At 39.8% G+C, this 27,813-nt stretch overlaps 1 protein-coding gene across 1 annotated transcript; it reads left to right on the forward strand.

The window, feature by feature from the left end:
* The first annotated feature begins 812 nt into the window (after positions 1-812).
* LOC110519808 (myosin heavy chain, fast skeletal muscle-like) lies at positions 813-26,372 on the forward strand. Its single transcript, XM_090228794.1, has 41 exons — positions 813-1,001; positions 1,440-1,485; positions 1,615-1,842; positions 2,380-2,526; positions 2,715-2,871; positions 3,159-3,186; positions 3,428-3,536; positions 3,661-3,753; positions 3,930-3,990; positions 4,103-4,201; positions 4,486-4,589; positions 5,685-5,823; positions 6,996-7,114; positions 7,278-7,427; positions 7,525-7,695; positions 7,901-8,204; positions 8,349-8,413; positions 8,507-8,594; positions 8,710-8,827; positions 8,957-9,080; positions 9,472-9,608; positions 10,330-10,585; positions 10,803-11,045; positions 11,360-11,536; positions 11,635-11,780; positions 11,957-12,047; positions 12,632-13,021; positions 13,119-13,245; positions 13,419-13,537; positions 13,660-13,856; positions 14,006-14,189; positions 14,326-14,491; positions 14,805-14,929; positions 15,815-16,123; positions 23,328-23,531; positions 23,671-23,796; positions 23,936-24,106; positions 24,371-24,475; positions 24,564-24,659; positions 25,086-25,217; positions 26,258-26,372. The coding sequence occupies exons 3-41, from the start codon at positions 1,627-1,629 to the stop codon at positions 26,273-26,275; spliced, it is 5,811 nt and encodes a 1,936-aa protein (XP_090084920.1). The 5' UTR covers positions 813-1,001; positions 1,440-1,485; positions 1,615-1,626; the 3' UTR covers positions 26,276-26,372.
* The last annotated feature ends 1,441 nt before the right edge of the window (positions 26,373-27,813 follow it).

A 27,813-nucleotide genomic window follows, 5' to 3' on the forward strand; every position in this document is an offset into this window, starting at 1 on the left:
TCATGGAAATGGCAAGGAATCTGTTACTCTATTGTAACTATATAGTCATTTTAAAGGAGTTTTATAGAAGCCAGCTGCTAAACGGTTTACCTCAGAGTGTAATAAAAGTTTGAGGCAGCTACTTGGCTGTCAGAAACATGAGTGGATAAGATGATTTAAATACTGTACTGATGTTATGTAAGCCTTGAGAATCCTCCTGGACCGTTTTAGACAACTGACATGTGAGACGATTAAAAGCTCCTGCAGCATCTTCAATAGATCATACTGTAGATAAATAACTACACCGTTGGTTTAACACTTTTATGAGATGTAATTGAAAGCCTAAATGCAATATGGTTTTACCAGGGTGACAAATCAAACTAAGCAAAGCACGAAGTAACGGCCAAGTCCTTCACAAGCAGGAGGTGACATGAGGAGACCGTTTAGATGTGTTTGAAAGCAAAATAATAGATCTATTTTTTTTTTTAATATAAAGAAAGCTGTTGATAAGGATTAATGCCACAAAAATGTAACTAAATTAAGTAGGATTATATTTTTTATTACAATTGTAGTGTCATTACAGTATTTGAGTGGCAGCGTCATAATTATTGTCATAACGATATTATTATAATTATTGTTTTATTATGATCTATTTTTTACTTCACCATTTTTTTCTTCTTAAAACTGCATTGTTGGTTAAGGGCTTGTATTCAGCATTTCACTGTAAGGTCCTGTTGTATTTGGCGCATGTGACAAATAACATTTGATTTGATCTAATGAACGTAAATTCAGTGAAATTCAATTTAAAACCAACTATTGCATTAAAAAGTAATGTAATTGGAGTGTGGCGCTCCTGGGAGTTGGTGGCGCTAGTGAGACACAGAAACACAGAGGTCTCTCATCCAATCCATGTCCTTTACCAGAGTGGTCCATAATTAACTTTTGCCTGGTTGTCAGTTTCAACCAGATATAAGCAGGCTGAGACCCCAGCATCCATAAGTCAGACACCTTCTTCCTCTGTGGTAAGACTCTCTCCACCTCTTCACATGTTTACATTCGCCAACATTTTGTGTGCTTAGAATCTTACATGTGTCTTGTTAGATTTTTAAAATGCAATCAAGTGGCGTGGATTTAAAATGTTTTATTTATTTATTGTGCTTAACTTTAAATGTGTTTTCTATTCAAATCTGTAAATTTCATTTACGGTCAAAAGTGGTTCTCCTGCTGTTTGTAAATGGAGGGGTTGGTTTATAATGTAACTGGGTTTTCAGGGGTATTTATTCAAATTCTTTTCAGAATGTGTAGTTAAGTGAGTTGTCACCAGGAAATGAAAGTTACCAGTTGCACCTGTAGTTTAATTGGACAAGGTTGTCATGATTGAGTTGAATGATTTTTTCTGGCCCTCCGGGGGCTAAATGATAATGCTTTAGACTCATTCACACTACCCTAATGTTTCCCAGGGTTCTCCAAGAAGTACAAATTCATCTGTAGAAGGGGAAAAAGAAGGTGAGACATAGTTTGAGTCTTCATAAGAAAAGTAACAAATGTTCTGTGAGAGAAACCCCTCACAACTCTGTTGACTGTGGAGGAAGCACCACAGAGTCAATCATGTTTCTTGTTTCGCCTCTTTCCTAGTGATCCGTCACCATGAGTACGGACGCGGAGATGCAAATCTACGGCAAGGCTGCCATATACCTCCGTAAGCCTGAGAAGGAGAGGATGGAGGCACAAACCGCACCCTTTGATTCAAAGAACGCCTGCTATGTCGCAGACACCAAGGAGCTTTACCTTAAGGGTTTGGTCACTGCCAGGGCTGAAGGAAAGTGTACTGTGACAGTCACGAATCCTAACGGCACTAAGGAGGTAAGCCTGATTTGAAAAGAATTGAAGATTGTGCAGACACTTTTTTCATTTTTATCATGCCAATTGTACAAATTAAAGTAAGTCAAAAAATATTGATTAATAAGCATTTCTTAGTTTTTTTGGAGGCAGAATATAACCTTCAAACACATCCTTTTTATCGCTGCTAATTAAAATTGGCATTGAATTTTCTATATTGACTAGTTAAGTATCACCATGTATGTGTCAGTGGTTGATAACAAAGTAGTTGGATTAAATGCCCCTGAACAGACAGTTAACCCACTGTTCCTAGACCAGTTAACCCACTGTTCCTAGACCAGTTAACTCACTGTTCCTAGACCAGTTAACCCACTGTTCCCAGGCTGTCATTGAAAATAAGAGTTTGTTCTTAACTGACTTGCCTGGTTAAATAAAGGTAAAATAAAAAATAAAAAATAAAAAAAATGGGGAATGCAGTTTTTTAAAAATATATTTGTTTTTAAAAGCATTCAGTCCTGTCCAGTTTGATCTGTGTATAATCTAGATTTCTGACTGTTTCAGGAAGGAAAAGTGTTCAAAGATGCAGATGTCTATGAGATGAACCCCCCTAAGTACGACAAGATTGAGGACATGGCCATGATGACCTACCTGAATGAAGCCTCTGTGTTGTATAACCTCAAAGAGCGTTATGCAGCATGGATGATCTATGTAAGATACCTGTCTAAACATACACACACATACAGTACTACACATAAAGTCATGGTAGAAACCAAAACAGACCAATACAGTAGACCTACATTACTATACCATAGTACACCCACATCCTCACATAAATCCAGGTAAACGTCAATCTGATTGTTCTCATCCCCTAATTGAATTTATTCTCGTTCATCCAGACCTACTCTGGGCTGTTCTGTGCCACGGTGAACCCCTACAAGTGGCTTCCTGTGTACGACATGGAGGTTGTTAACGCCTACAGAGGGAAGAAGAGGATGGAGGCTCCACCCCATATCTTCTCTGTCTCTGACAACGCCTTTCAGTTCATGCAGATTGGTATGAGGTCTAATGGAAGGATGGATGGATGGATGGATGGATGGATGGATGGATGGATGGATGGATGGATGGATGGATGGATGGATGGATGGATGGAAGGAAGGAAGTTAAAATATGTTTTAGAGATGTATCTACTGTTTTCTAGTCAACGTTAGAACAGTTTGCTGGTAATATCTGATTTGACTGGCCTTGAATGGAAAAGGTTCCAAAATGAAATCCATGATGATGCTATGAATGTCCCCATAATGTTGCTTGAGTATGATAATCAATATGTTGTTTTGTTACAGACCAGGAGAACCAGTCCGTCCTGATTACGTAAGTTGTTTACTAAAATCTCACTTGAGAAAGGGTTTCTACTGCAATATGTTGGGACACTTGGGTGTGATGAAAATACATGACATTATGAATGGATTAGGCTACGCATAGAAGTTAGTTGATGAGTATTTGTTAATTTATGTAGGAAAACAGTGAATTTTTCACTGTTATTTCTTAGTGAAAGCCAATCTGACATTCAAACATGTGACTAAAACCCCTGATTCTCTGTCATATTAACCAGCGGAGAATCCGGTGCAGGAAAGACTGTCAACACCAAGCGTGTCATCCAGTACTTTGCCACCATTGCAGTGTCTGGTGCCAAGAAGGAAGTAGACCCCACCAAAATGCAGGTATGTTCAGCTTCTGAGTGCCATTTTAACACATTTCAGTTTGGTGGGCTGTGTTCAAGCAATCGAGAATAACTAACTTTACCACTTAACCAGTTTCTGAGCAACTTGTGTTTGTCTCAATCAGGGGTCTCTTGAGGATCAGATCATTGCTGCTAACCCTCTGCTGGAGGCTTACGGTAATGCCAAGACAGTGAGGAACGACAACTCGTCTCGCTTCGTAAGTATGAAGGGCACACTGGGAAAGTGATCTAATATTGGACAAATGTATTTCAGTATTTCCCTTCTGTTGTATCAATAGATGTCCAACAAACTGTAACATTTAAAGGGGTCTATCAAAGTAAAATGCTAGATGTATTTAGTTAACCTCTTTCTAACCCCCATGCTCTACTTTAGGGTAAATTCATCAGGATTCACTTCCAAGGTAGCAAACTGGCTAAAGCTGACATTGAGACCTGTGAGTTGATTTTCATTGTTTCTCTATGATTTCCTAATTTCACACATATTCTTATTCGGAGAGCATATCATCATATCATATCATTTTATCTCATATTCTCTCTCTCTCTCAGACCTGCTAGAGAAGTCCAGAGTGTCCTTCCAGCTTCCCGATGAGAGAGGTTACCACATCTTCTTCCAGATGATGACCAATCACAAACCTGACATTATTGGTGAGGCAAAGTAGAGGTTCAGGGGGAATGTTTCCTACCTCCATTATAAATACTATTACAATGAGTACATCCATGGTAACAAGGCATCTAGATATGGGTGAGGTCTTTGGGAAATATCTATTAAGTAATGGACTGTGATGCACTAGTCCACGAGTCTCAGTTGATGCAATTTATTTTATACTACATCATTGAGTCCATCTATTGAGTAAAGGAGAGATACTGTAAAGGTAGGACAGTAGAATTCTAAGAGATTTAACTGACAAGACATCCTCTGTTGTCCATAGAAATGTCACTCATCACCACCAACCCCTACGACTTCCCCATGTGCAGTCAGGGTCAGATCACTGTGGCCAGCATCAACGACAAGGAAGAGCTGGATGCCACAGACGTGAGTCAAACAAAGGGTTCATCATATTATATATATGGAATGGGTAGGACCACCATACACACTGAATGCACTGTGCAATTCCAACCTGGTGGCTGCTGGGAATTTTCATGTATTGGTTTGTTTGATTCTAAATGCCTTGAGTTAGTGTTAGGAGTTTTATGAATAATGACTAAACAATATCTATATATTAAATAGTACTGTAACTAATTAAACTCTACTCTGTGTTATCATATCTGATTAATAATGTTAATTCATAAGGAAGGGATTGTGTAGCATGAAACAGGGGGTAATTAAACATAATAAACACCATTCCAACCAGGTTGGGGAGGACTGGATTGTGGGTTTTAAGTAAGCAGAAAGGATCGTTAACGTGTGGTTGAACCGACTCAACTTAGCTCTGAGATGTTCAGATAAGGCAGCAGTGTTTTCCTGGGTTTTCCATCATCTGGAACTTTCTTCTAAATAGTGATGGATGAAGGTGAAGATTGCAGAAGTGAATCTTGATAAGTCTGTGTCTGGAGTGAGCGAGCAAAGCTAGGGGGTTGGAATAAACTTTTGAACCTGTTTTGTCCTGGTCGATAGGAGGAAGGACATTTTATAACCTATGACGTCATATTTTGTACATAACCTGTTGTTCGTGGTTTCATGGCAGCGCGCTCCGAGTATAAATACTATTATCTCATTTTGATAAGACTGGTCTCAGTCTATTTTATGCAAATAAGAATCTTACAAATTCTCATAAAATCGACTAAGTGAATTCAATTAATGAACACATAAAGGTATTATGAAAGTCCGATGACAGTTAGTTAGGCATGTGCCTCAGGGAACTCTTCATGCCTTCACACTTCACCTTGAGGCCCATACTGTACATGTAAGACATCAACAAGAGAGTGTCACTAAGTCCCTGTGGAACTGTGTCAAATGTATCTTGTGATGTCATCTACCTGTGTTGGTCAAGTGTAATCACGTGGATCTGAGAACCCAGTCAAATGTATCCATCCCATTTGTTCTGCTGAGAGCACAGAACTGTAGTGTACTGTATGTGAGAAAACTACCGTTCAGTTCATCACTGTTGTACTTCCTGTCTAATGCCAGGATGCCATTACAATCCTGGGCTTCAGTAATGATGAGAAAAATAGCATCTACAAGCTGACAGGAGCTGTACTGCACCATGGCAACTTGAAATTCAAGCAGAAGCAGCGTGAGGAGCAGGCCGAGCCAGACGGCACAGAGGGTGAGTCCCACTCATAGATATACAATAAGTAAAGCATTAGTCCCAGTCCCACTCATAGATATACAATATATAAACATTAGTCCCATTTCCAGTCCCAGTCATAGATATACAATATGTCAAGCATTAGTCCCATTCCCAGTCCTACTCATAGATATACAATATGTCAAGCATTAGTCCCATTCCCAGTCCCAGTCATAGATATACAATATGTCAAGCATTAGTCCCATTCCCAGTCCCACTCATAGATATACAATATGTAAACATTAGTCCCAGTCCCAGTCCCACTCATAGATATACAATATGTAAGCATTAGTCCCATTCCCAGTCCCACTCATAGATATACAATATGTAAGCATTAGTCCCAGTCCCAGTCCCACTCATAGATATACAATATGTAAGCATTAGTCCCAGTCCCAGTCCCACTCATAGATATACAATATGTAAGCATTAGTCCCATTCCCAGTCCCACTCATAGATATACAATATGTAAACATTAGTCCCAGTCCCAGTCCCACTCATAGATATACAATATGTAAGCATTAGTCCCAGTCCCAGTCCCACTCATAGATATACAATATGTAAGCATTAGTCCCAGTCCCAGTCCCACTCATAGATATACAATATGTAAGCATTAGTCCCAGTCCCACTCATAGATATACAATATGTAAGCATTAGTCCCATTCCCAGTCCCACTCATAGATAAACAATATGTAAACATTAGTCCCAGTCCCAGTCCCACTCATAGATATACAATATGTAAGCATTAGTCCCAGTCCCAGTCCCACTCATAGATATACAATATGTAAGCATTAGTCCCAGTCCCAGTCCCACTCATAGATATACAATATGTAAGCATTAGTCCCAGTCCCAGTCCCACTCATAGATATACAATATGTAAGCATTAGTCCCAGTCCCAGTCCCACTCATAGATATACAATATGTAAGCATTAGTCCCAGTCCCAGTCCCAAACAAAGAAATACAAAATGTAAGATAGACAGAGCCTCCTCAAAGTCCAGCAGGAGATCATTTATGGAGACCAATTTCCAACCTCCAGAAATGATTTAAAATGATGGAAGTGGGTTCAAATCAAAACCTAACCCTTTTGTCAGTGTGACATCAGAAACAAGTGATCTTGTGTTTCTGAGTCTGTTGTTGTTGGTTCTCTCTCCAGTGGCTGATAAAATCGGCTACCTGCTGGGCCTGAACTCAGCTGAGATGCTGAAGGCTCTGTGCTACCCCAGAGTGAAGGTCGGCAATGAGTATGTGACCAAGGGACAGACTGTGCCTCAGGTAAGGCGGCCAAACACAGCATCTACCATTTTCTGAGCACCAGAAATATGTTGGTGATGAGTACATTACTTGAATAGTGATGATGTTTTCCCCAAGCTCTTTTCACCTTGTCACTAGACATGGTCAATATCTCATGTATTTATTTGAGGTATTATCATTGCAGGTTAATAACTCAGTCTCGGCTCTGGCCAAGTCCATCTATGAGAGGATGTTCTTGTGGATGGTCATCCGTATCAACGAGATGTTGGACACCAAGAATCCAAGGCAGTTCTACATCGGTGTGCTCGACATTGCCGGGTTTGAGATCTTTGACGTGAGTCTGAGACCAGAACAAGACAATTAGTTGTGATTGAGAGGGATTACAGCCTTGTATGATGATGAAATGATCACTTCTGAAATTCCTTCAACAGTACAACAGCATGGAGCAGCTGTGCATCAACTTCACCAATGAGAAACTGCAACAGTTTTTCAACCACACCATGTTCGTCCTGGAACAAGAGGAGTACAAGAAGGAGGGAATCGTCTGGGCCTTCATTGACTTCGGCATGGACTTGGCTGCCTGCATTGAGCTTATTGAGAAGGTAAGCTGTCTGTCAGGATTATAATGGACCTCAACAGCAAAGTTCAAATGGAGATATTATCACACGGTACGACTGTTGAGAACTCAATATGTTTCCTATTGTGCCACTAAATGAAGATACTCTGATAATAGCGTACTTGCTAAAGGGATAAATGTGATCCTAAATGTTAATATCACTAATATGATGTACATCTCTTTTCGTAAAGCCATTGGGCATCTTCTCCATCCTTGAAGAGGAGTGCATGTTCCCCAAGTCTTCAGACACTACCTTCAAGGACAAGCTGTACGCCCAGCATCTTGGCAAAACCAAGGCGTTTGAGAAGCCCAAGCCAGCCAAAGGCAAGGCAGAGGCCCACTTCTCCCTGGTGCACTATGCCGGCACAGTGGACTACAACATCACTGGCTGGCTGGAGAAGAACAAGGACCCCCTGAACGACTCAGTTCTTCAGCTGTACGGGAAGTCTTCAGTCAAACTGATGGCGACCCTGTATGTCGCTGCCCCACCTGAGGGTAAGATTTACTGGGTTAATTTACTCCTACAATAGGTGTTATTTTACACAATCTCATCGGCAGCATTTGCATAAAGATACGTGTGAAGATAACATGAGATCCCTCTCATTTATAATTATATTGAACTTTTCTCCATTATAACAGATACAACCAAGAAAGGAGGCAAGAAGAAGGGTGGTTCCATGCAGACTGTGTCCTCCCAGTTCAGGGTGAGCTTTTAAAATGTGGATATTCAGTCCTTCAAAACGTGTACTGATTATCAGAAATTATTTCTGAGAACATGGTTTGTAACCCTCCTACAGGAGAACTTACATAAGCTGATGACCAACTTGAGGAGCACTCATCCTCACTTTGTACGCTGCCTGATCCCCAACGAGTCAAAGACTCCAGGTACAATAGATGTTGAGTTAAATATGACATCTTGTCAGTACAGTATCAGTAAAATTAACAAACCAGTCTTTAACCTGTTTATGAGTATTTAAAGAGCCTTGGTTTGTGTTTCCAGGTCTGATGGAGAACTTCCTGGTTATCCACCAGCTCAGGTGTAATGGTGTTCTGGAGGGGATCAGGATCTGCAGGAAGGGCTTCCCCAGCAGAATCATCTATGCTGACTTCAAGCAGAGGTACACGCACGCACGAGCGCGCACACACACAGAAATATGATCTCTAAGGGTTTTCCCAACATCAGAATAGCCTTATTATTTTACGTAATATAACCAACCTATTACATCTTGACATTTCTCCTGATTCAGGTACAAAGTACTGAATGCCAGTGTCATCCCAGAGGGCCAGTTCATGGACAACAAGAAGGCTTCTGAGAAGCTGCTTGGGTCCATTGATGTGAATCACGAGGACTACAAGTTTGGACACACCAAGGTAAGTCAAAAACCCCCCAGCAAAAAAGATGCCAACTAAAACACAACTTCAATGATAATTTAAACTCTAACCATTAAATGTCTCTCCAGTTGATCTATCCATCTTGTAATTATTTCTTAAAAATGTGAAGAAACATTGTACTCAATTCATTATCTTGTGCATTATGTCAGAATGGTATGTCTGCAGTTATCTATATCAGTGTACATTCTTAATCTACAACTATACAACAACTTACAACTCATTAACAACCCATCTCATGGTTTGTTTGTAAGCATTACAATGTTTATGTTGTTCAAATCAATCTAGTGGTTTTGTTCCTCTCTTTGGATTCAACCTTTCTATCTGTTACCACCTGACTGGTTCCATAATTGACCATGTCAACCTGTGTCAGGTGTTCTTCAAAGCCGGTCTGCTGGGTGTCCTGGAGGAGATGAGAGATGAGAAGCTGGCCTCTCTGGTCGGCATGGTCCAGGCTCTCAGCCGTGGATTCCTCATGAGGAGAGAGTTCACCAAGATGATGGAGAGGAGGTGAGGAAGAGTAGACATCTTGGCAAAGAATTCTGTCAAACACCTGCATGTAATGTATAATGATCGTGTACTGAATATGCTGTGAGTTGTTCAGGATGAGAAAGTACATGATATAATATTCTATTAAAGCAGCAGGTTGGGATTTAGCAAGCTGTTCAATTGTTATTTAAATAAGTGATTTTTACCCATTCATTCTGGAATAGTATGAACTGCTTTGTGATCTTAACATCACCTGTCAGTTCTTTCATCTAGAGCGCCATCTATACATTTAAGAGGGATTACATTTCCCTAGCCTCATTCCTCAGCTGTGTGCAAAAAGTGGTGGGGTACCCATTTTGTTATTCTCGGAATCGCAGAATGTAGCTTTAAAGACGTCATCCAGTGACTTTATTTTTTACTTTTCCAGTTAAGGAATACTGGGAATGCCACTCCTTGAAGTTTGCAGTTGTATAAAAAAATATATAAAAAAATATTCAAAACATATATTTTGACCCTTTAGTGTGCGTACTTTACTGTATTTATACTTGGGATATCGTTTTCCACAGGAAAAGTAAAGAACAAAAACACTGGAGGAGATATTTAACCATGTCACTCACCACGTCACTCACCACGTTACTCACCACGTCACTCACCATGTCACTCACCATGTCACTCACCATGTCACTCACCATATCACTCACCATGTCACTCACCATGTCACTCTATCCTTTCTGTGGACCAGAGATTCCATCTTCACCATCCAGTACAACATCCGTTCATTCATGAATGTGAAAACCTGGCCATGGATGAAGTTGTACTTCAAGATCAAGCCCCTGCTGCAGAGCGCTGAGACTGAGAAGGAGCTGGCCAACATGAAGGAGAACTATGAGAAGATGACGTCGGACCTGGCCAAGGCTCTGGCCAAGAAGAAGGAGTTGGAGGAGAAGATGGTGGCCATGGTACAGGAGAAGAATGACCTGGCGCTTCAAGTCGCATCTGTGAGTGAGCAACAACCCTCATCAGAGCACATTTAGACACACAAGTACACAGACACTAACACAATCGCTATGTGACTAACTCAAGAAAATGCCCATGGTATTTATTTATATTTAAAACATTTAAATTGATTTGCTCTGACTTATTTGACTAAATAAAGTCTATATTTTGATACACAAAGTGAAAACACCGTTTTTTTTTCTCCTGTTCTGAAACCAGGATTCAGAGAATCTGAACGATGCGGAGGAAAGGTGCGAGGGGCTCATCAAGAGCAAGATCCAGCTGGAGGCCAAACTCAAAGAGACGACTGAGAGGCTGGAGGATGAGGAGGAGATGAATGCTGAGTTGACTGCCAAGAAGAGGAAGCTGGAGGACGAGTGCTCTGAGCTGAAGAAGGACATTGATGACCTGGAGCTCACCTTGGCCAAAGTGGAGAAGGAGAAGCACGCCACTGAAAACAAGGTCTTGTAGACAGTCTAACCAAACAATAATCCAAAGAATCATCAACTCAAAACAGAAATGTAATTCAAGTCTTTTTGTGAGTGCAGTAAAAATTAAGACACAAAATAGTGGAAATTCAGTTGTGGTTGACTCCCCAAATTCATTACATGTTCTGCTCCCCCCTCGTTTATGATTTCCATTCAGCACACTGGCATGGAGTACAGGGCCATCTAGTGTTGAATCTATAGTACAGTACTTGTTGACACATTTCTATTATCCATTTAACCACTTATGGTGAAGTGACCAAAAACACATTTTGTTGTGGCCGTTTTCAGGTTAAAAACCTGACAGAGGAGATGGCGTCTATGGATGAGAGTGTTGCCAAGCTGACCAAGGAGAAGAAAGCCCTCCAAGAGGCCCACCAGCAGACACTGGACGACCTGCAGGCAGAGGAGGACAAAGTCAACACTCTGACCAAGGCCAAGACCAAGCTGGAACAGCAAGTGGACGACGTGAGTGGAGTTTGACATTTTGGCCATGATAGTATGCAGGATGATATAATCTACAGTTGTTTAGATTTGACCAACACATGTCTGTTTATATCTTGTAGCTTGAGGGTTCTCTGGAGCAAGAGAAGAAGCTCCGTATGGACCTTGAGAGAGCCAAGAGAAAGCTGGAGGGAGATCTGAAACTGGCCCAGGAGTCCATAATGGACCTGGAGAATGACAAGCAGCAGTCTGATGAGAAAATCAAGAAGTAAACACAAATAAATGACTACAGTATTCCCTGCCTTCTTGATCAACATAATGGTTCTTCTTGGCTCATTGTTGTAATTATGAATTAGACTTATGTGATTCTTACAAGCAAAGTGAATGGTATTGTAGGCTCCTTTTACACTGTCTAACCAAAACAAACGTGTTTGTGTTTGTTAGGAAGGAGTTTGAGACCACCCAGCTCCTCAGCAAGATAGAGGATGAGCAGTCTCTGGGAGCTCAGCTGCAGAAGAAGATCAAGGAACTCCAGGTACAGTAGAGGATCTAAGCTCCAGTACAGGAAAATAACCAATGCATTTCTTCTGGTAGTGTAACAGTATAACTTTAGACCGTCCCCTTGCCCATACCCGGGCGCAAACCAGGGACCCTCTGCACACATCAACAACAGTCACCCATGAAGCATCGTTACCCATCGCTCCACAAAAGCCACGGCCCTTGCAGAGCAAGGGGAACAACTACTTCAAGGTCTCAGAGCAAGTGACGTCACAGATTGAAACGCTATTTAGCGCGCACCACCGCAAACTAGCTCATCCGTTACACATCCGTTACACTAGCACACATTCTTCCTGGTGGATTCTGATGGCTCAGTAAGATGGAAGATGGTGCTTCTTGCTGGTGCTTCTAATCTATGCAAAGATGTTGCTTCTTACCGTTGTTAGTTTGGTTCCTGCATGGGACAATGTCAAATGACTATATTAAATATGTTAGTGTCGCTGGCTATGTATAAACACATTTATGCTAAATATACAGTACATGCTATTATTATGTAGTGAGGTTCAATTGTTTCAACTGTATTGTAGTGTTCATTCCCCCTGCTCCTGACCCGTTTTCTAGGCCCGTATTGAGGAGCTGGAGGAGGAAATTGAGGCTGAGCGTGCTGCCAGGGCCAAGGTTGAGAAGCAGAGGGCCGATCTCTCCAGGGAACTTGAGGAGATCAGCGAGAGACTGGAGGAGGCTGGAGGCGCCACTGCTGCTCAGATTGAGATGAACAAAAAGCGCGAGGCTGAGTTCCAGAAGCTGCGTCGTGATCTTGAAGAGTCCACCCTGCAGCATGAGGCCACAGCCGCCGCTCTGCGCAAGAAGCAGGCCGACAGTGTGGCTGAGCTCGGGGAGCAGATCGACAACCTGCAGCGCGTCAAGCAGAAGCTGGAGAAGGAGAAGAGCGAGTACAAGATGGAGATTGATGACCTCTCCAGCAACATGGAGGCTGTCGCCAAGACTAAGGTGAGTAGTGATGTTTTGGTCAAGCAGTGTTGAGGATGGTCAGCTAAATTACCATTCAATAAACTGAAGTTGACAGTCCCATATGTTTCACTAACAGGGCAATCTGGAGAAGATGTGCCGTACTCTTGAGGACCAGCTGAGCGAGCTCAAGACTAAGAATGATGAGAATGCTCGCCAGGTCAACGACATCAGCGGACAGAGGGCCAGACTCCTGACAGAAAATGGTACCTCCAACAATGAACAACAAACCAATATAGTTCACCTCAGTAGTACACAATAACATGTGTCGGGGGCTGTAAATTTAGTCCACACAGTTTCTGCACTACGATTCCTCAAAATAAAATGTCAATCTTCGAGAACAGAGTCCCCATAACAAGATGTTCCTCTTTCCCTGCAGGTGAGTTTGGTCGCCAGCTGGAGGAGAAGGAAGCCCTGGTGTCTCAGCTGACCAGAGGCAAACAGGCCTTCACCCAGCAGGTGGAGGAGCTGAAGAGACTGATTGAGGAGGAGGTCAAGGTAAGGCACAGTTTAGAGCTTTATCTACACATAGACTGTTTCTACACCTCCCTCAGAGACTTCTACTGTCATCTGTTTTACTCTCCCTCTCTAATCTCTCTTTGTCTTTCTTTATCTCTCAGGCTAAAAACGCACTGGCCCATGGTGTCCAGTCTGCCCGCCATGACTGTGATCTCCTGAGAGAGCAGTTTGAGGAGGAGCAGGAGGCCAAGGCAGAGCTGCAGCGCGGCATGTCCAAGGCCAACAGTGAGGTGGCTCAGTGGAGGACTAAGTATGAAACTGATGCCATCCAACGCACAGAGGAGCTGGAGGAGGCCAAGTGAGTTGCTCTCAATAGTAAAGACTAAAATAAAGGCTGTGGATGGTGAGGCTGGTTGGGGATCTGAGAAAATGTTACTTCAATATGTAGTGCAGTATTTGTTTCACAACAAGTTACTCACCATGACACCACCCGCTGTTGTCCAACAGGAAGAAGCTGGCCCAGCGTCTGCAGGAGGCTGAGGAGACCATTGAGGCGACCAACTCAAAGTGTGCCTCCCTGGAGAAGACCAAGCAGAGACTGCAGGGAGAGGTGGAGGACCTCATGATTGACGTTGAGAGAGCCAACGCCATGGCCGCCAACCTTGACAAGAAGCAGAGGAACTTCGACAAGGTGAACATTTATAAACCGCACTCTAGGGTGATATTTTCTGTCTGCTATTTGATCAGTTGTATTAGAATTGTAGCATATTTCCGATTGAAAACTCTCTTTCAATGAGTTGTAATGAAAATCCCATGGATTTCCCCAGGTTCTGGCAGAGTGGAAGCAGAAGTATGAGGAGGGCCAGGCTGAGCTGGAAGGAGCTCAGAAGGAGGCTCGCTCAATGAGCACTGAACTCTTCAAGATGAAGAACTCCTACGAGGAGGCTCTGGATCATCTGGAGACTCTGAAGAGAGAGAACAAGAACCTGCAACGTGAGCATTTAACAGCAGTTATTTTTGCATGATGTTTGACCAGTGTTTGAAAATGGAATCGACTGGAATCATCAACATTATATCAAATTGCTATTACACAATCTCAGAATTTTTACATATATTTTAAAATATATATATTTTTGGAACTTGTAATTGGTATTCCTTTGAACAACCCAATGATGTGGGGTGGCAATTAGATTTGCAAGACAATAACTAATTATCTGTTATTATGATTCATTATAAACTTCAGTGCATTGGTGATATCCACTGAAAATCTCCCAAGTCTCAACAGCTTCTGTGTTTGTGTGTGCAGAGGAGATCTCTGACCTGACTGAGCAGATCGGAGAGACTGGCAAGAGCATCCATGAGCTGGAGAAGGCCAAGAAGACCGTGGAGACAGAGAAGTCTGAGATCCAGACCGCTCTGGAGGAGGCTGAGGTACAAACTACAGCTGTTTGATTGGAAAAGCAGTGTTACACTTGGCAATGCCAGCTACAATCCAATGCTCCCTTTTATTGGTGTTTATTGTAGTCATATATATATGCAATTCCTTGTGTTTTGCACATCCAAACGTCCTGACCCTTCGCTAAGCTCCGCCCTAACGTTTGTGGGCAACCAATCCCTGTTCTCCAATGGATAGCAACTATCGTTGAGTCGGACACATCGAACAAGCTCTTGTTTCAAACACATGAAAACCAGTAGAAAAAGAAAACAGAAACAGAGTTTTCTTAAAATAAAACTAAAGTTTAATAATTGAACAGTGCACCAGGGGGACTTGCTACTTGAATCCTGAAATGCAGAGCCTGTTGATGGAGTGAATCCGATATTATGCTTTTGTTGCATTGTTTGCTAGCTCACTTGGTTAGCTAGCTCTGTCTCATAGACCACCAAACGTTGCTAGCTAGCCATATAACTTATATGATCATGTACATTGGCTAGCTCACTTAGTCATCTTATGAATACATCTCCCATCTGATTTAAACTTCAGGATATGATTTGAGACCACTAGTTAGTTCCAAAAGTAGTTATGGCTTTGACTGCATGCTGGCACTGAATTCAGAGCCATTCAGTGGCCACACTACAAAAATGATTTGACCAGGATTCCCTTTGAAGCAGCTGACCAACACAACATACCTGAGGGGTAGTGTTTAATTTCATTGTGTATATAAAAACACAGTTTGAGATTATTGTAAGGGGTTTATTCCAGTGGTCTGAATGGGGAATTGGGCTTCCCAGGAAAACATTGTCTGAGGTTGCAACAGTAACCAAGGGGGGCGGAGCTGAGTGAAGGATTGATTTGACTGACAGCTTCTCTTCGTTCAGGGCACACTGGAGCACGAGGAATCCAAGATTCTGCGTGTGCAGCTGGAGCTGAACCAGATCAAGGGTGAGGTGGACAGGAAGATCGCTGAGAAGGACGAGGAGATGGAGCAGATCAAGAGGAACAGCCAGAGGGTGGTTGACTCCATGCAGAGCACCCTGGACTCTGAGGTCAGGAGCAGGAATGATGCCCTGAGGGTGAAGAAGAAGATGGAGGGAGACCTGAACGAGATGGAGATCCAGCTGAGCCACGCCAACAGGCAGGCCGCTGAGGCCCAGAAACAGCTGAGGAACGTCCAGGGACAGTTCAAGGTAAAGGGACTTGGACATCAGGGAGGGATTTGTTCGTGAATCAGTAGAAAATAATATATCAGAGGAATGTAATAGACTGGACTAATATACTGTAGGAAGGTTGGGATATTAGAGTAGACTAATATACTGTAGGAAGGTAGGGATATTAGAGTGGACTAATATACTGTAGGAAGGTTGGGATATTAGAGTAGACTAATATACTGTAGGAAGGTAGGGATATTAGAGTGGACTAATATACTGTAGGAAGGTTGGGATATTAGAGTGGACTAATATACTGTAGGAAGGTAGGGATATTAGAGTAGACTAATATACTGTAGGGATATTAGAGTGGACTAATATACTGTAGGAAGGTAGGGATATTAGAGTGGACTAATATACTGTAGGGATATTAGAGTGGACTAATATACTGTAGGAAGGTTGGGATATTAGAGTAGACTAATATACTGTAGGAAGGTAGGGATATTAGAGTAGACTAATATACTGTAGGAAGGTAGGGATATTAGAGTAGACTAATATACTGTAGGAAGGTAGGGATATTAGAGTAGACTAATATACTGTAGGAAGGTAGGGATATTAGAGTAGACTAATATACTGTAGGGATATTAGAGTAGACTAATATACTGTAGGAAGGTAGGGATATTAGAGTGGACTAATATACTGTAGGAAGGTTGGGATATTAGAGTGGACTAATATACTGTAGGGATATTAGAGTAGACTAATATACTGTAGGAAGGTAGGGATATTAGAGTAGACTAATATACTGTAGGAAGGTTGGGATATTAGAGTAGACTAATATACTGTAGGAAGGTAGGGATATTAGAGTAGACTAATATACTGTAGGAAGGTAGGGATATTAGAGTGGACTAATATACTGTAGGGATATTAGAGTAGACTAATATACTGTAGGAAGGTTGGGATATTAGAGTAGACTAATATACTGTAGGAAGGTTGGGATATTAGAGTAGACTAATATACTGTAGGAAGGTTGGGATATTAGAGTAGACTAATATACTGTAGGAAGGTTGGGATATTAGAGTAGACTAATATACTGTAGGAAGGTAGGGATATTAGAGTGGACTAATATACTGTAGGGATATTAGAGTAGACTAATATACTGTAGGAAGGTAGGGATATTAGAGTAGACTAATATACTGTAGGAAGGTTGGGATATTAGAGTAGACTAATATACTGTAGGGATATTAGAGTAGACTAATATACTGTAGGAAGGTTGGGATATTAGAGTAGACTAATATACTGTAGGAAGGTTGGGATATTAGAGTAGACTAATATACTGTAGGAAGGTTGGGATATTAGAGTAGACTAATATACTGTAGGAAGGTAGGGATATTAGAGTAGACTAATATACTGTAGGAAGGTTGGGATATTAGAGTAGACTAATATACTGTAGGGATATTAGAGTAGACTAATATACTGTAGGGATATTAGAGTGGACTAATATACTGTAGGGATATTAGAGTAGACTAATATACTGTAGGAAGGTAGGGATATTAGAGTAGACTAATATACTGTAGGAAGGTTGGGATATTAGAGTGGACTAATATACTGTAGGGATATTAGAGTAGACTAATATACTGTAGGAAGGTAGGGATATTAGAGTAGACTAATATACTGTAGGAAGGTTGGGATATTAGAGTAGACTAATATACTGTAGGAAGGTAGGGATATTAGAGTAGACTAATATACTGTAGGAAGGTTGGGATATTAGAGTAGACTAATATACTGTAGGAAGGTTGGGATATTAGAGTAGACTAATATACTGTAGGAAGGTTGGGATATTAGAGTAGACTAATATACTGTAGGAAGGTAGGGATATTAGAGTAGACTAATATACTGTAGGAAGGTAGGGATATTAGAGTAGACTAATATACTGTAGGAAGGTTGGGATATTAGAGTGGACTAATATACTGTAGGAAGGTAGGGATATTAGAGTAGACTAATATACTGTAGGAAGGTAGGGATATTAGAGTAGACTAATATACTGTAGGGATATTAGAGTAGACTAATATACTGTAGGGATATTAGAGTAGACTAATATACTGTAGGAAGGTAGGGATATTAGAGTAGACTAATATACTGTAGGGATATTAGAGTAGACTAATATACTGTAGGAAGGTTGGGATATTAGAGTAGACTAATATACTGTAGGAAGGTAGGGATATTAGAGTAGACTAATATACTGTAGGAAGGTAGGGATATTAGAGTAGACTAATATACTGTAGGAAGGTAGGGATATTAGAGTGGACTAATATACTGTAGGGATTTTAGAGTAGACTAATATACTGTAGGAAGGTAGGGATATTAGAGTAGACTAATATACTGTAGGGATATTAGAGTGGACTAATATACTGTAGGGATATTAGAGTGGACTAATATACTGTAGGAAGGTTGGGATATTAGAGTAGACTAATATACTGTAGGAAGGTAGGGATATTAGAGTAGACTAATATACTGTAGGAAGGTTGGGATATTAGAGTAGACTAATATACTGTAGGAAGGTTGGGATATTAGAGTGGACTAATATACTGTAGGGATATTAGAGTAGACTAATATACTGTAGGAAGGTAGGGATATTAGAGTAGACTAATATACTGTAGGAAGGTTGGGATATTAGAGTAGACTAATATACTGTAGGAAGGTTGGGATATTAGAGTAGACTAATATACTGTAGGAAGGTAGGGATATTAGAGTGGACTAATATACTGTAGGAAGGTTGGGATATTAGAGTGGACTAATATACTGTAGGGATATTAGAGTAGACTAATATACTGTAGGAAGGTAGGGATATTAGAGTAGACTAATATACTGTAGGAAGGTTGGGATATTAGAGTGGACTAATATACTGTAGGAAGGTAGGGATATTAGAGTAGACTAATATACTGTAGGAAGGTAGGGATATTAGAGTAGACTAATATACTGTAGGGATATTAGAGTAGACTAATATACTGTAGGGATATTAGAGTAGACTAATATACTGTAGGAAGGTAGGGATATTAGAGTGGACTAATATACTGTAGGGATATTAGAGTAGACTAATATACTGTAGGAAGGTTGGGATATTAGAGTAGACTAATATACTGTAGGAAGGTAGGGATATTAGAGTGGACTAATATACTGTAGGGATTTTAGAGTAGACTAATATACTGTAGGAAGGTAGGGATATTAGAGTAGACTAATATACTGTAGGGATATTAGAGTGGACTAATATACTGTAGGAAGGTTGGGATATTAGAGTAGACTAATATACTGTAGGAAGGTAGGGATATTAGAGTAGACTAATATACTGTAGGAAGGTAGGGATATTAGAGTAGACTAATATACTGTAGGGATATTAGAGTAGACTAATATACTGTAGGAAGGTTGGGATATTAGAGTAGACTAATATACTGTAGGAAGGTTGGGATATTAGAGTAGACTAATATACTGTAGGGATATTAGAGTGGACTAATATACTGTAGGGATATTAGAGTGGACTAATATACTGTAGGAAGGTTGGGATATTAGAGTGGACTAATATACTGTAGGGATATTAGAGTGGACTAATATACTGTAGGAAGGTAGGGATATTAGAGTGGACTAATATACTGTAGGGATATTAGAGTAGACTAATATACTGTAGGAAGGTAGGGATATTAGAGTGGACTAATATACTGTAGGGATATTAGAGTAGACTAATATACTGTAGGAAGGTAGGGATATTAGAGTGGACTAATATACTGTAGGGATATTAGAGTAGACTAATATACTGTAGGAAGGTAGGGATATTAGAGTGGACTAATATACTGTAGGAAGGTAGGGATATTAGAGTGGACTAATATACTGTAGGGATATTAGAGTAGACTAATATACTGTAGGGATATTAGAGTGGACTAATATACTGTAGGGATATTAGAGTAGACTAATATACTGTAGGGATATTAGAGTGGACTAATATACTGTAGGGATATTAGAGTGGACTAATATACTGTAGGAAGGTAGGGATATTAGAGTGGACTAATATACTGTAGGGATATTAGAGTAGACTAATATACTGTAGGGATATTAGAGTGGACTAATATACTGTAGGGATATTAGAGTAGACTAATATACTGTAGGAAGGTAGGGATATTAGAGTGGACTAATATACTGTAGGGATATTAGAGTGGACTAATATACTGTAGGGATATTAGAGTGGACTAATATACTGTAGGGATATTAGAGTAGACTAATATACTGTAGGAAGGTAGGGATATTAGAGTAGACTAATATACTGTAGGAAGGTTGGGATATTAGAGTAGACTAATATACTGTAGGGATATTAGAGTGGACTAATATACTGTAGGAAGGTTGGGATATTAGAGTAGACTAATATACTGTAGGGATATTAGAGTAGACTAATATACTGTAGGAAGGTTGGGATATTAGAGTAGACTAATATACTGTAGGGATATTAGAGTAGACTAATATACTGTAGGAAGGTTGGGATATTAGAGTAGACTAATATACTGTAGGGATATTAGAGTGGACTAATATACTGTAGGAAGGTTGGGATATTAGAGTAGACTAATATACTGTAGGAAGGTTGGGATATTAGAGTAGACTAATATACTGTAGGAAGGTAGGGATATTAGAGTAGACTAATATACTGTAGGAAGGTAGGGATATTAGAGTAGACTAATATACTGTAGGGATATTAGAGTAGACTAATATACTGTAGGAAGGTTGGGATATTAGAGTAGACTAATATACTGTAGGAAGGTAGGGATATTAGAGTGGACTAATATACTGTAGGAAGGTAGGGATATTAGAGTGGACTAATATACTGTAGGAAGGTAGGGATATTAGAGTAGACTAATATACTGTAGGGATATTAGAGTAGACTAATATACTGTAGGAAGGTAGGGATATTAGAGTGGACTAATATACTGTAGGAAGGTTGGGATATTAGAGTAGACTAATATACTGTAGGAAGGTAGGGATATTAGAGTGGACTAATATACTGTAGGAAGGTAGGGATATTAGAGTAGACTAATATACTGTAGGGATATTAGAGTAGACTAATATACTGTAGGAAGGTAGGGATATTAGAGTGGACTAATATACTGTAGGAAGGTTGGGATATTAGAGTAGACTAATATACTGTAGGAAGGTAGGGATATTAGAGTGGACTAATATACTGTAGGAAGGTAGGGATATTAGAGTGGACTAATATACTGTAGGGATATTAGAGTAGACTAATATACTGTAGGAAGGTTGGGATATTAGAGTAGACTAATATACTGTAGGGATATTAGAGTGGACTAATATACTGTAGGAAGGTTGGGATATTAGAGTAGACTAATATACTGTAGGAAGGTAGGGATATTAGAGTAGACTAATATACTGTAGGAAGGTTGGGATATTAGAGTAGACTAATATACTGTAGGGATATTAGAGTAGACTAATATACTGTAGGAAGGTTGGGATATTAGAGTAGACTAATATACTGTAGGGATATTAGAGTGGACTAATATACTGTAGGAAGGTTGGGATATTAGAGTAGACTAATATACTGTAGGAAGGTAGGGATATTAGAGTAGACTAATATACTGTAGGAAGGTTGGGATATTAGAGTAGACTAATATACTGTAGGGATATTAGAGTAGACTAATATACTGTAGGAAGGTTGGGATATTAGAGTAGACCAATATACTGTAGGGATATTAGAGTAGACTAATATACTGTAGGAAGGTTGGGATATTAGAGTAGACTAATATACTGTAGGAAGGTAGGGATATTAGAGTAGACTAATATACTGTAGGAAGGTAGGGATATTAGAGTGGACTAATATACTGTAGGAAGGTAGGGATATTAGAGTAGACTAATATACTGTAGGGATATTAGAGTAGACTAATATACTGTAGGAAGGTTGGGATATTAGAGTAGACTAATATACTGTAGGAAGGTTGGGATATTAGAGTAGACTAATATACTGTAGGAAGGTAGGGATATTAGAGTAGACTAATATACTGTAGGGATATTAGAGTGGACTAATATACTGTAGGAAGGTAGGGATATTAGAGTAGACTAATATACTGTAGGAAGGTTGGGATATTAGAGTAGACTAATATACTGTAGGGATATTAGAGTAGACTAATATACTGTAGGAAGGTTGGGATATTAGAGTAGACTAATATACTGTAGGGATATTAGAGTAGACTAATATACTGTAGGGATATTAGAGTAGACTAATATACTGTAGGAAGGTTGGGATATTAGAGTAGACTAATATACTGTAGGAAGGTAGGGATATTAGAGTAGACTAATATACTGTAGGGATATTAGAGTAGACTAATATACTGTAGGGATATTAGAGTAGACTAATATACTGTAGGAAGGTAGGGATATTAGAGTAGACTAATATACTGTAGGGATATTAGAGTAGACTAATATACTGTAGGAAGGTTGGGATATTAGAGTAGACTAATATACTGTAGGGATATTAGAGTAGACTAATATACTGTAGGGATATTAGAGTAGACTAATATACTGTAGGAAGGTTGGGATATTAGAGTAGACTAATATACTGTAGGGATATTAGAGTAGACTAATATACTGTAGGAAGGTTGGGATATTAGAGTAGACTAATATACTGTAGGAAGGTTGGGATATTAGAGTAGACTAATATACTGTAGGAAGGTTGGGATATTAGAGTAGACTAATATACTGTAGGAAGGTAGGGATATTAGAGTAGACTAATATACTGTAGGAAGGTTGGGATATTAGAGTAGACTAATATACTGTAGGGATATTAGAGTGGACTAATATATACTGTAGGGATATCGGGGACATTTTTACCAATGAACCTAGCTAGGTAGACTAGTGGTTTGAGCGTTGGGCCAGTAACCAACAGGTTGCTGGATCTGTCATTCTGCCCCTGAGCAAGGCAGTTAACCCACTGTTCCCCTGAGCAAGGCAGTTAACCCACTGTTCCCCTGAGCAAGGCAATTAACCCACTGTTCCCTGGGCGCGGATGACGTGGATGTCGATTAAGGCAGACCCCTTAACCTCTCTGAATCAGAGGAGTTTAGGTTAATTGCAGAAGACACATTTCAGTTGAAGGCAGTCAGTTGTACAACTGACTAGTTATCCCCCATTCCCCCTTATTACCAATCCTATCGCCCCTACTTCCACAAGTCTAATGATACTATGTAATTGTGAACCCCAGGATGCCCAATTGCACCTTGATGATGCCGTCCGCGCCGCAGAAGACATGAAGGAGCAGGCAGCCATGGTGGAGCGCAGAAACGGTCTGATGGTGGCTGAAATCGAGGAGCTGAGAGTAGCTCTGGAGCAGACAGAGAGAGGCCGCAAAGTGGCTGAGACTGAGCTGGTGGACGCCAGCGAACGTGTTGGACTGCTGCACTCCCAGGTACGGGTCAAAAGCCATTTCTAATGAAACTCAACCAAGCAAACCGTTTACATTTTCATGACTTCAGCCTTGTGACTTTCTCTATCTCACTTGTAAGTTCTCTTGGGAGTCAAACAAATCGCCTTGTTTCCTCCTTCAGAACACCAGCCTTGCGAACACCAAGAAGAAGCTGGAGACTGACCTGGTTCAGGTGCAGGGAGAGGTGGACGACATCGTCCAGGAGGCCAGGAATGCAGAGGAGAAGGCCAAGAAGGCCATCACTGACGTGAGTCCTTGAATTACATCAACTTGATTTGTCCCCAAGGGCCAGCAGTCGCTGGGCTGGTTTAACCACACCAAAGATCCCAAATGAGCTTTATGATTGGTGCCAGTTGGTGCATAAATGAAACTAACTAACATTCCAGGCGGCCATGATGGCTGAGGAGCTGAAGAAGGAGCAGGACACCAGCTCTCACCTGGAGAGGATGAAGAAGAACCTGGAGGTCACAGTCAAGGACCTGCAGCACCGTCTGGATGAGGCTGAGAATCTGGCCATGAAGGGAGGCAAGAAGCAGCTCCAGAAACTGGAGTCCAGGGTGAGTTAACAGCAGGGTGGATTGAAAAACAGATTGCTGGAAGTGTATTTGATCATATGAAAATGAACAGGGGTATTGTGTAATGGCTTTTTCTCTCAATCACCCACCTACATCATGAAAAGTAGTTGTTTAATTAAAATCGTAAAAGTTCATAGGAGCAGACAACACTTCTTGACCAGTAGAAGATTCCTCTGTTTTACAAACATTTGTTATGTCTGACTTCACCACCTCACATAAATGCCGACCTTTATTTCTTCCACAAAGGTGCGTGAGCTCGAGACTGAGGTGGAGGCCGAGCAGAGAAGAGGTGTAGACGCGGTCAAGGGAGTCCGCAAGTATGAGCGCAGAGTCAAGGAGCTCACTTACCAGGTAAGAGAAAGTGCATTCTTCACACACTAAAGCACACTGGTTTGTGTGTTAAACTATGGACTATTGATTCTTGTAACTTCTCCCACAGACTGAGGAGGATAAGAAGAACGTTGCCAGACTTCAGGACCTGGTAGATAAGCTGCAGATGAAAGTGAAGGCCTACAAGAGGCAGGCTGAGGAAGCGGTGAGTCACAGACTTAGTCAAATACTCTGAAAGGTTACATTCCCTAGTAGACATTACACAAGTTTAGTCAGTTTAGTTGAAGTGTTGTTACTGCACAACCGTCAACATCACTCAGTTGATAGTGCAAGTAATTGCTGAAGAAATGTACGCACAGTGACTCTTCCTATGTGTAACATTTTAAAGTAGAGAGGTGGTGCTGACTCTCCTGGATCACATGGCCCTGGAAGCAGCAGATTGATCCTCTGTTCCACCACTCACTTTCTCTTCTGTATCATCCATCTCCCTATATATACTGTACAATGCTATCCTAAATATGTCAATAAATAAAAACGTTAAAATACATTTTAAAAATATATATTAATTTGGTACCTGAAACTCCAAACTTTCAATACTGATGTTATGCTCTCGTCTCTTTTCCTCACCCAGGAGGAAGCATCCAACCAGCACATGTCTAAGTTCCGGAAGGTTCAGAATGAGCTGGAAGAGGCTGAGGAGCGTGCTGACATCGCTGAGACTCAGGTCAACAAGCTCAGAGCCAAGACCCGTGACTCTGGAAAGGTACAGAACTGCTGCTAAACCTACACCTGACTGATGTTCAAACATGACCACATCAACACCACCTATGATTCATTCTTCACAGAGGTCAATACTGATGTTTTACAATTACTCAAATGTATTTAAGATCACTGAGATAAAATTCAGGACAGGTTAAAATACATTTTTCTTTATAAAAGGTTAATGAAAAATCAAGCTGAGCACAGAGTCTTAAATACTTGATGCATTCTGTTATTACCAAGTGTTGATATAATTATCATGTTCATTATTAATACTGATCCATTCTGTTATTACCAAGTGTTGATATATTTATCATGTTCATTATTAATACTGATCCATTCTGTTATTACCAAGTGTTGATATAATTATCATGTTCATTATTAATACTGATCCATTCTGTTATTACCAAGTGTTGATATATTTATCATGTTCATTATTAATACTGATCCATTCTGTTATTACCAAGTGTTGATATAATTATCATGTTCATTATTAATACTGATCCATTCTGTTATTACCAAGTGTTGATATAATTATCATGTTCATTATTAATACTGATCCATTCTGTTATTACCAAGTGTTGATATAATTATCATGTTCATTATTAATACTGATCCATTCTGTTATTACCAAGTGTTGATATAATTATCATGTTCATTATTAATACTGATCCATTCTGTTATTACCAAGTGTTGATATAATTATCATGTTCATTATTAATACTGATCCATTCTGTTATTACCAAGTGTTGATATAATTATCATGTTCATTATTAATACTGATCCATTCTGTTATTTCCAAGTGTTGATATAATTATCATGTTCATTATTAATACTGATCCATTCTGTTATTCTGTTATTACCAAGTGTTGATATAATTATCATGTTCATTATTAATACTGATCCATTCTGTTATTACCAAGTGTTGATATAATTATCATGTTCATTATTAATACTGATCCATTCTGTTATTACCAAGTGTTGATATAATTATCATGTTCATTATTAATACTGATCCATTCTGTTATTTCTTTCTTCTTACAGGGAAAAGAGGCTGAATAAACAAGACCAAAGTCTTGTCAATTTCCTGTGTTTCATAAAATATGATTTTCATGGTGAAATGTTGAGCATTGATTAAAAACATGTCGGCCTACATACACTTCCTTTGTGACTGTGGACTTATTTGTCAGAAAACAGCTTTTTTTCATACCATAAAAATACTGTACTTTAACTAAAGGAGCAATCTGGGATTTAAGCAACATCAAAGAGGACACCCCAACAAAGAGGTCACTTTTTTTGGTAACCAGCTGAGGGATGAGGATGGAGAAATGTAACTACACAATTCATACACTAAGCTATTATAATCATCCATGATAGTCTTAACCCTTTACACTCAGGGGAAGTGGCCTGTATGAACATGCCCAAATTGAAATGTTTCGATAAGAAACAAATAAGAGAAGCAAGATGGTAACATAAACATGGCAATTGAGAGAGAGAACACTTTGGTGATTGGGCCGGAAATTCTCAGAACAAAGTTCTCAGGATACAACGTTTTTTTAGTTTGAATTTTGTCCCAGATAATGCGCACAATAATCTAATGTGGCCAGACGACGTGAAAATAAATGGTAATCGATTATCTGACCAAATTATACAAGATTTTAGTCCTGGGTTATCCGAGATTATACGCATATAGACATGAACAAAGTAAAGAAACCATGATATTGATTTATCATTAGCCAATTTACAACCCCCCCCCCTAAAGACATGCAGATATATATACATCCATAATGATTAGTGTTCCCTCGTCCCCTCTAGTGGTGAAATTACGATAATTCACATGACAAACACGATAGACATTATAAACACGGTCATCACATTATAAACATGGTACCAGACATTATAAACACGGTACCAGACATTATAAACACGGTACCAGACATTATAAACACAGTACCAGACATTATAAACACGGTACCAGACATTATAAACACAGTACCAGACATTATAAACATGGTACCAGACATTATAAACATGGTACCAGACATTATAAACACAGTACCAGACATTATAAACTAGGGTACCAGACATTATAAACATGGTACCAGACATTATAAACACAGTACCAGACATTATAAACATGGTACCAGACATTATGAACATGGTACCAGACATTATAAACACAGTACCAGACATTATAAACATGGTACCAGACATTATAAACATGGTACCAGACATTATAAACATGGTACCAGACATTATAAACATGGTAATTCACATTATAAACACAGTACCAGACATTATAAACATGGTACCAGACATTATAAACACAGTACCAGACATTATAAACATGGTAATTCACATTATAAACACAGTACCAGACATTATAAACATGGTACCAGACATTATAAACATGGTACCAGACATTATAAACATGGTAACAGACATTATAAACACAGTACCAGACATTATAAACATGGTAACAGACATTATAAACATGGTACCAGACATTATAAACACAGTACCAGACATTATAAACATGGTACCAGACATTATAAACATGGTACCAGACATTATAAACATGGTACCAGACATTATAAACA

Source organism: Oncorhynchus mykiss, unplaced genomic scaffold (assembly GCF_057628025.1).
Source record: "Oncorhynchus mykiss isolate SJ-2025 unplaced genomic scaffold, ASM5762802v1 scaffold101, whole genome shotgun sequence".
Lineage (NCBI taxonomy): Eukaryota > Metazoa > Chordata > Actinopteri > Salmoniformes > Salmonidae > Oncorhynchus > Oncorhynchus mykiss.

Coding starts and splice junctions, on each gene's coding strand:
- LOC110519808 (XM_090228794.1), top strand. CDS start 1,627: ATGAGTACGGACGCGGAGATGCAAATCTACGGCAAGGCTGCCATATAC. Junction 11,781..11,956: donor TCTGATGAGAAAATCAAGAA/GTAAACACAAAT, acceptor TGTGTTTGTTAG/GAAGGAGTTTGAGACCACCC. Junction 24,476..24,563: donor TCAAGGAGCTCACTTACCAG/GTAAGAGAAAGT, acceptor CTTCTCCCACAG/ACTGAGGAGGATAAGAAGAA.